This window comes from Pollachius pollachius, assembly GCF_949987615.1.
Source record: "Pollachius pollachius genome assembly, chromosome: 18".
Classification (NCBI taxonomy): Eukaryota; Metazoa; Chordata; class Actinopteri; order Gadiformes; family Gadidae; genus Pollachius; species Pollachius pollachius.
Genome location: NC_136951.1, coordinates 7,444,010 through 7,453,937, shown reverse-complemented (window position 1 = coordinate 7,453,937; position 9,928 = coordinate 7,444,010). Strand labels below are relative to the sequence as shown.

Here is a 9,928-nt window from a genome sequence, read left to right as displayed (position 1 = left end):
CTGCCTAAATTAGGACAAGAAAATTAGGCTCAAGCACAAAGGTTTGCAATACCTACGTCTGTTTTGTAACAGCAGGCTCTTCAATTTAGGGGAAAGCCCATCACATAGTCAAACTATGCAAAGGTCAGTCGTGGACATAATTGGTTTCATGATTTAAAGAGCCCATAGCATTGTTTAATATGGAGTGGAACATCAAAGAGAGACCAAGTGAAACTTTAGACAGTGGTTTCAACTGACGCAGCACTTACATTTTACTTTAACAACCAATGTTTGGAATAGTAGTTTCAATACATACATCTACCACGACAAAAAGCCTAGCGATTTCATGTTAAACACAGGCAGGTGACGTGTCCTGACACTCCCAGAAGTAAGGTGTAGCCTAACTTCATTTAAGTCTGAGGAAATCTATTGTGTTGTGTTGAGTGTTGCTATTTAGATCATGTGACATTAATGTTCATGTCCATCCTCTTTGAAATACCAAGAACAGGTTTAGGCAGCCTGCAGTCGCGTGGAGGAGCTTGTTTGTGGTGTCCTTCCCGCTCAGCAAAAAGCATCTGCCTGCTTGGCTGTGACAGTCACCTCTGCTGCTGTGGTCCTGTACAGTTGGACAGCTTCTCCCTACACTGCTTCTTAAACCAGACATCAAGTAAGTGTTCTCTTTGAATGTACTTATGTGTGTGGCTTGTTGAAACAGAGTCTATTCACTTTAAAGCAGTTGTTCTCACCTGGTTTATCCTCAGGACCCACATTTGTTATAGATCATGAAGGGATGACCCAAAACATGCAAAATGTTTTTACCAATATTACAGTAATCAACAATGCCTTCATGTACTGTAACAAACATGGAGAACACTGACATCTGTAACAAGAGCTCAACACAAAGTTATAGTAAGCCATTGAAACATGAATTAACCTTAAACATTAGTTAATTCATGGGCTTCTTCCTTAAGAGTAAGGTTTGGCATATGCTCTGCGACCCACTCAAAATGCCCTCGAACCCACTGGGTCGCATCCAACCAAGTTAAGAATCACTGGTAGAGGATACTATAGCTTGGTAATAGTCTCACAGCAGTTGGACACATAACGCCAGTTTTCCATCTTGAGTATGTTTTATTGCTATCTCTTTGAAACTGCATTTTCCCCAAAGACATTTCGGCCATAGATTAACTGTTTGTGTGGAATTCAGGGATCTACTCAAATTGTATATGATTGTGATATGATGACTTGAATGTATATTCTCTGTGCCTGTGGGCCACCTCACTGTATCATAGTGATAGAGAGCAGGAGTGGGAGTGAGCTTGTGTGTTTAGCTGTGTGTTTGGCATTATGTTTCAGGAAAAAGACACCCAACACATGACCCACTATACAACTTGTCTCTCCAGGAGCTGAGAATGGAGTCGGTATCCGCCTGCTCGAAGCTGAACAAAACCCTGCGTCAGCACTACCTAAACCTTCCACAGGGAGGGAAATGTCAGGTGACATATATCTGGATCGACGGCTCTGGAGAAGGGCTGCGCAACAAGACACGCACGCTGGATGAAGAGCCCAAATCCATAGCAGGTATATGGCCTATGCGTCGCAAGCATTTTTAATGGCGAAACCACCACATTCCTGACCTCTGCTTTGTGTAGCAACCCCTAATTAACATAACATAATAAGTAGTGTGGATTTTACTGTCATGCATGCCAACAGTTAAGTGTGATCATATTATTGTATCCTGGTCTTACTTACTCTTCATCTGTAGTAACATACGTATACAACTATGTAGGCCGACATCTATAGACACCTTTTTAGACCCTATTTTATCTTCAATTATGTAGGTCTTAAAGTGATTGATGGTTAGGTTAGGTTATGGTCTCTGGTTTGAGTGATTCTGTAAATGTGTTTCCGATGAGCAGATATTCCCGAGTGGAACTTTGACGGGTCAAGCACGGACCAGTCAAAGGGGTCGAACAGCGACATGTACCTGGTCCCGGTCCAGATGTTCAGGGACCCCTTCACCTTGGACCCCAACAAGCTGGTCCTCTGTGAGGTCCTCAAGTACAACCGCGAACCCGCAGGTCTGTTTCTCTCAACAACCAGAGAGGACGGTTGTTTAACTGAACTTCTTCATTAGATAAGCGGTTTGAGTGCTTCTGGCGATTAGTACTGTGGTGAACATTTTTTTGCATAATTGCTTGCTAACATGCCTACGTAGACTCTAGTTAACTACATAATATGTCCAAAGGCCTCAGTCTACTACTTAAAGTAATTTTAAAATATTGAGATTTATAACCCATCAGGCAAACATCAAATGATTATTATGTTAGGATATATTGCAGATTTCTTACTTATTTTAGGGTTATACGCCAAATGTAGAAGAGAGCCCTAGCTGAGAAAACCATGACGGAATGACTTGTTGACGTCGTCACACATTCTTTGGTTAGATGGTTGGACAGACAAACCAAAAACCCACACAATGAACACCCACCCTGGAAAGAGCTTGTTGTTGTTGTCTCTGCTCAGAGACGAACCGCCGCATCAGCTGTAACAAAGTGATGGAGGCGACGAAGGAGCACTGCGTGTGGTTCGGCATGGAGCAGGAGTACTGCCTGCTGGGCATGGACAGACACCTGTACCGCTGGCCCAAAAACGGCTTCCCCCGCGCCCAAGGTGACCAGGCAACCGCCAGCGCTGTCTCTGTTCTGAAGCTTAATGTAGTGGGTCATGTGTAATATACTAGGCTACACTGTGTTCTATCCAGTATATAGAGCCTATCCAGTATGTTATACATTATATTATCAATTGCACTGTATAGCTCGCCGCATTGGTTCCCAAACTTTGACTTAAGGTGGACCACCTCACATGCAAACAGTTAAGAAAAAGATAAATAAAAATGACAAAGAGTGCCGGCGCCCCCTTCATACACAATTATTGCTGCATGAAGACAACACAAATGAACACAAAACCACAATGGTAAACATTACAATGGAAAACATATGATGGAATCATACGTTAAATAATAAGCCATAACAAAATACAATTATTTAACTATTTGAAACAATATTTCTAAAGCATGCATTATCATTGATCAATGTTCTTTTTTCTATTATTTAAATTTGACCACCTGTGGTCTCCGTGGCACAGGTTGTAAAGCCTCTATACCGTAATAAAAGCTGTTGCTGTTTCCAGGGCCGTACTACTGTGCTGTGGGGGCAGACTGTGTGTACGGCCGGGACATCGTGGAGTGCCACTACAAGGCCTGCCTCTACGCTGGGATCAAGATCTGTGGGACCAATGCAGAGGTCATGCCTGCTCAGGCAAGTAGCTGTCTCAACCAGTTAGACCCCAGTCAGAGTGCCCTACGGGGAACAGGTTCAACACAGCAATGTGGTTTAACGTGATGCGTGGGAGTTTTTGGTGGGTTTGGGGTCAGGGTATAGATCTGGGGCAAAGCTAGGCATTCTTGGAATGACGTAAAAAGCCTTCAATCGCGCATCATTGTCTTCTATTTTCTTGGGAATGGTACCTTTAAATTACACTTTAAAAATACATTTCTCATTTATTTGTTAAAACTGCTGTTGAAAAAATGTGAACACGGATTAAGTTCATAAAGATAAATACACCCTGACGAACAACAAACACCTCCTCTTCATCGTGGCCTCCACCCCGTCCTTCCCGCAGTGGGAGTTCCAGGTGGGCCCGTGTGAGGGGATAGATGTGGCGGACCACCTGTGGGTGGCGCGCTTCATCCTGCACCGCGTGTGCGAGGGCTTCGGGCTGCTCGCCACCATGGACCCCAAACCCATGGAGGGCAACTGGAACGGCTCGGGCTGCCACACCAACGTCAGCACCAAGCAGATGAGGGAGGAGGGAGGACTGAAGTGAGTACCACTCAGACGCACCGGCTCCACGGTTCGGTTTAACCCAATGACTGGAATTAGCGATGACATGATAGCTTCCATTAATGACCAAACGTTACAGCATGAATTAGTAAACAATGACCAGAAAAAGATACCGAAGCTCCTATGCTTCCCAAATGGGGGAGTTCATTGCACGTGTACAAGTCCTATATAGCTATAGCTGTAGCAACAACTAAAGCCACCAGAGGCTGCTAATGGGAAAACGTATATAGTATGTGTAACTTTGTGACATTCTCCGCATTGCTCAGCAAACAAGGCTGGGTGGTCTACTCAACTTAATCAGTAGATGTGCCACTGTCCATCACTTTAGGCTCACGTGGCAACCATTAAAGGTGACATATTATACTGCCATGTGTGATAAGCCGCTACAAGCCGTTTTGAAAATCTGCCTCTTCTGACATCAAAAGTGGGCGTGTCCACCTAGATGTGTGATGGATAGATGAGCAACGTTTACTACAGTCAACTGGGTAGGCTGGTAGACTGATCTATCCAGCACACATCTAGGCGGACACGCCCACTTGTGATGTCAGAAGAGGTCGATTTTCAAAACGGCTTGTTGCGGCTAATCCCACTCACACCTGGTGGTATAATACGTCACCTTTCAATTTCTCAATAATCGCCAACCTCCTCCTCTTGACAGATACATCGAGCAAGCCATCGAGAAGCTGTCGCGGCGCCACCAGGAGCACATCAGCGTGTACGACCCGCGCGGGGGAGAGGACAACAAGAGGCGCCTCACCGGACACCACGAGACCGCCAACATCAAGGATTTCTCGTCCGGCGTGGCTAACCGCGGCGCCAGCATCCGCATCCCGCGCCAGGTGGGCCAGGATGGCCGCGGCTACTTCGAGGACCGGCGTCCCGCAGCCAACTGCGACCCGTACTCCGTGGCGGAGGCCATCGTCCGCACCTGCCTCCTGGACGGGGAGGATGACGAGTGATTGAACGCTACTCATGCGGAGGTTATTAATATATGTTGTGTTTGTGACATTTTAGAATTATTCTGACTCTCTGTGAACAGAGTAGATGCTTGAGCCCCCTTTTCTGTTCAAGTTGTAAACTAGATTATGCAGAATGTATGGTTTCACACAAGCTGCCATCATGGTCATTCTGCACCATTATAATAGGAATAATAACAACTGGGTGTTTGTAAATGATAGAATGTCTTGGCAAGAAGTACCAATATGGCGGCCTGTACTTATTTATCGAACTGCAAATCAATTTAACCCGCCTAGCCTCTCATAGGAAGATTCAGGGATACCTCATACCGTGCTTTCTATTATATCATGTATTTCGATTGTTTGTCCACAAATTAGAATAAACCATTTTGCTATTTGCAAAACTTAAACTTTGGGTCTGTCGTTGTAGAAATTGTTCTCTGTCATGTGTGCTCAATGCAACCCTAACAAAATCTGAAGGTTTTAAAGGGTGTAAATGCAGCCTATTCCATTAGGTCATTGGGTCCCAATTTTGCGGTCTGTACCCAACGTGGGGAACCCTGATAAGCATATGGGGCCGCAGGAGATTGCTGACATAGGCTATTTGATTATCCATTTTAGCAAACCATTTTCTTTAAAGGTCTCATAGACATCTTGTACAACCACAAACTGACTAATTATTAGACTGACCTAATAATTCATAGCCATAAGCCACATCACTTGTGAGTGATGTGAGAAGTAGATGCAATTATCTTCACCAGGACATTGATATTACGGGAGATGTTGATTGGGTAAAACCTTTTTGCATGGAGGGAGATGCACAAAAGTTAAAGTTGGGCTGAGGCAAACTTTTTCAGAGCTAGAAACAGAATATTGAATTAGATGCTTATTTATAGTTGTTGTGATAATACAAGTTTGTCTTGTGTATTAATTTGTCATTTAGTTACCACTAGATGGAGACACAACCCTTTTCTGTCTTGGCTCAGCATCAATTTATTAGTCCTAAAATCCATATAGGCCTATCCGTATATTTACTATATAATAAAAGGGGTCTACTCTTCATTAACTAACAATAAAAAGGACAATTGCCCTCAAACACATTTTTTTTCAACTAGAAATAATTACATTTTTGTAATTAAATATAATGAAATGTTCCCGGTTGTAATTTAGCGATGTCCCTTTGGGGAATACTTGGCAGAATAGACGACGAGATGGATATCTAGGCCATGGATCCCATGCCATCAGATTGCATTTCCATGGATACGAGGGGTAACTTAGCAACCACCGTGTGTGTCTGTCGTCATGTAAGCATCAACTGTCTCCGAGCTTCTTTTTTTTTTTAAAAAAGACCCCCTTCTTATTCAAAACCAGTTTGTTTCATTCATGAATTCAATCTGCCGGATGGAAAAAGTAATCTCCCAAAATGGCGGCTCGTCTTCATCTTCATGTTATTCATGTTGGCATATGCTTTTGCTTTTATCGCCAAGGTTAGGGTTACAAAATTGTCCTTTTTTAAAGAGATATAGAATGAATTTGGAGAAAATAAGTAGTCTCTGGGCCAATTATAACCAACAGTTGTGATGTTGTAGGATGGGTTATATTGGAAGAGATTGGACTTTTATATAAAAAAAATTGTTGGCCTTTTGTTGAGCTACATTTTCATCACATTGAACATGTGGTGTGACTACACTTAATGCATCATACAATCTCTCTCTCTCTCTCTCTCTCTCTTTCTCTCTCTCTCTCATACGCCATTATCTCCACGAGTAATTGTTTAATGACGTCACAATTGTGGGGCGGAGAGTGGAGGGCAGGTGAGAGAGAGAGAGAGAGAGAGAGAGAGAGAGAGAGAGAGAGAGAGAGAGCGAGCGAGCGAGCGAGCGAGAGAGAGAGAGCGCAGCGTGCGTTGTCTTGCGGAGGGCGCGAGAGAGAACGTTGTCTCGCGACGCGCACACCGACTGCAGTTTCCCCGTCTAATCGCCGGTTAACGGGAGCGGAGTCGCAGCAGCCATGGGCAAGCTACAGGAATTTGACATTCTCTTCGCGAACAACAAAGTGGTTTATAGTCCTGGCGACTCGATAAGCGGGAATCTGAAAATAAGAACAGGAAACTCGCTGCAGTACAAAGGTAAGACCCCAAGTGATGCATTTTTTCCTAAGAGATTTGTCAACGTGTCTTTCTGATTGACTCCATGAGGTGGACTAATTGGGTAACTTTTACTTTCGTATATCTCACGTTAAGAACGCACGCACACTAAAAAAAAGCTGATGGCTTATTGTGCGTCCACCCGGTGTCAATAGTTGGGCTACCTGTGTTAATGAAGGGGGTTTATTATTGTTGTTCTGGCCGTGGTGCCCCAGAGAGACGGGGAGGGGACCCGCCTGGCAGAAATCGGACACGGACTCGCAACTTGATTGTTTTGCGTCTTCAAAAATTCGCTCGAATGGGCGTCTGGAGAACCAGCATCCTGCTCCTTGGAGCTCGTCGTTACAATGCGTGACGTAAACTGTCATGTCTGGTTATTGCAGAAACATAACAAGTAAACCAAAACAAGTAAGCGGAGGCATCCGAACATATTGGAATGACAACAGGTGTTATTTCACTAATGGACTTGAATACATCTGCTTGATTATGTAATTGTCCTTAAACCGGCGAAGTAGGACAAAAGGATGGGATGTAACGTTGGCCTAAAAGTTAAACGTTAACTGTGATTGGCGAAGTAGTGTGCACAAGGTTGTAGGTGAGCAAGGAGGGGAGATGTTTGGTGGGTTACCATGGAAGTTCACAAAGAATCCTTTGTATTGAAGGGGTCTTTGTTTGGCGTTTCTCTCCACTAATAGTCCGCTGTAATACACCTTTATTCCCATTCCTCTCCATGGAGCAGAACTAGTGTTATGGTTTCATAGTAGCCCCAAACGTGAAGCCACAACACAATTAAAAATACAATGACCATAAACATTGCCTAAAACCATACACATAGGCCTACATTATAGTATTGCCGTAAGCCACAAAGGTGTAGGAACCTTGAAAAAGTATTAACAACTCTCTAACCTGTTGAAAAGGTTAGGTTACAGGCCTATAGGCTACAGCTGGCCTATGTAGGCTATATAACTCTATGTACGTTATCTTAAAGGGGTGATCTTATGCCACATGCCATACCTGGTGGCACAATGTCAACCCTTTCACTGTCAACAGTTCAACAACAGCCCTGTAGCTACAGTACAGTTGGCTAAAGTTACATTAAGACTGCTTTGTTCACCTAGAAAGGAATAATGGGGGAAAAGTATTTTCTGTGGATTCAATACATCAGTGGGCTTGGCAACAATGTTCCATTAATTGTGGACATACTTCTCATCCGGGTTCACCAAGTAACACAGAGGAGGTCAGACCACAGCATGGTCACATTGTCATGTTGTGGTGGGAGCCTCAGAGCCAGGCTCCAGCCGTTGACGGGAGGAATTGAATGTAAAACGAGTCAAGTCCTCTAGTGTAGCTGTTCCTTTTGTTCTCTGTATCTGGGAGCCACAACATGTGGAACAAGTCAGTCTGTATTAAACGTTTTGCAATCACCAGATCCGTTTCCGTGGCAAACAGTCGAATGTTATCACGATGAATCATTTATTAGACCCCCTCCTCAAACCATATATATGCCACACCACGACCACAACTGGTAAACCCCGCCCCTCTGAAACATTAAAACGGAGTTGGGGGTTAAGTTTCAGCAACTGTTACTACAGTCCAGGCTCAGTCGTTAACGTGTTATTTCCAGTTCTTTCTTGTTTAAACTACAGCACTCTAGAAACAGAATGACCTGTCAGCACAACCTTAATGGCATCTCTCCATCTTGGCCTTCTAGAGTGATGTCACCGCCAAACGGCGTTTAATGTGTCATCGTCTACATTGTGTGCTTCTATGTTCCCGGTGACATCACCCATTAGAGCCACGGTCTGGACGTTATTTGATAAATGACTCCATTGATTGGATTACTTACGACTGCTTCGTTTGAAGCACCTTTAGCGTGTCCATGCCTACACTTTGTGCTCCTGTTGTTAATTAAACAGTGTTTCATTGTGTGAACCCTCAGCGAAAGCATGTGAAATCTTGCCGGTGGAAAATACTTCTCTGTGATTGGCTGTGTTTTGTTAATCATTAAACTGAAGGGTGGGCTTGTGTTAGGAGGGGCCAGGCAGAAGGTTTCGTAAGGGATCGTCAACAATGTCTGGGGACGATTGGGAGTGTGCATATATGGCTACTTGAGAGGGAGAGAGACATACTTTCTTCTTGGTATAACCCGTGACTCTTTCTGCTGACTTTCCAAACTCCTCACGTTTTTGCATGATGCAGGGTTGAGGGGTTAATCAGTGAGTATGTCTGGACCGACAGAAGTAAAACATCTGATATGGCGTGGAATGTGGCACATCTCATGGATCTAGATCGATAGGGATTTTGTTCTCCCTCTTATTGTCACTGTAGTCTGAGCGGACAGTGTACAGTTACTAGCTGTTGAGACTGAACCAGCAGGAAAATGTGAATGACAAAGAGAATGGGCGAATGGGAGCGAGGGTGAGTGGTGAGGAGAGGGAGAGGGAGAGGCAGAGAGGGATGGATCGTGATGAGGAAAGGGAGATAGACTTTCTATTATGTATGAAGCCATTAGTCCGTATTTCCATTGATAAGCTCACCTAAAGCTAGGGTAGGCAACTTGGAGGAACCATCCAGAGGAAGCTTGATTTTTAACATCCACTCAACAAAATTCCACCCTGCAAAGCCACACACCTAAAACACATGACCAGCTTCTTAGCTGAAGCAATAGGTCTGCCTAGATGTGTGGAAGACACACAAAGTGCAAGGGCAGAGTGTGAAGAGGTATCAAGGTAGCTGCTATGATGTGAGCATTTAATTTATTGATGGCTTTTAGGCTGTTAAAATAAGTTCAAGAACAAATTTGACAAAAACGCTTCCATAATAAATTGCTACCGAAGCTTCAATGTGGCCTGCTATAGCGATGGTTTAAGGTGGGTTATAGATAGGTCTTAAAGGATTGCTACTTTGCAACAAGGTGTGAGGTTTATAATTAACAATTACAA

At 43.9% G+C, this 9,928-nt stretch overlaps 2 protein-coding genes across 2 annotated transcripts in view; both read left to right on the top strand.

The window, feature by feature from the left end:
- Positions 1-516: 516 nt before the first annotated feature.
- LOC307089528 (glutamine synthetase-like) lies at positions 517-4,843 on the top strand (the record flags this gene model as incomplete). Its single annotated transcript, XM_079755870.1, has 7 exons — positions 517-646; positions 1,383-1,560; positions 1,899-2,060; positions 2,506-2,652; positions 3,172-3,299; positions 3,664-3,863; positions 4,543-4,843. The coding sequence occupies exons 2-7, from the start codon at positions 1,392-1,394 to the stop codon at positions 4,841-4,843; spliced, it is 1,107 nt and encodes a 368-aa protein (XP_079611996.1). The 5' UTR covers positions 517-646; positions 1,383-1,391.
- Positions 4,844-6,746: 1,903 nt separating this feature from the next.
- The window catches only part of arrdc1b (arrestin domain containing 1b), a 31,706-nt gene continuing 28,524 nt past the window's right edge, over positions 6,747-9,928 (top strand). Inside the window, exon 1 of the mRNA XM_079755844.1 lies at positions 6,747-6,968. Coding sequence (XP_079611970.1) covers positions 6,851-6,968 — 118 coding nt within the window. The 5' untranslated portion in view covers positions 6,747-6,850. The remainder of the gene's footprint in view (positions 6,969-9,928) is intronic.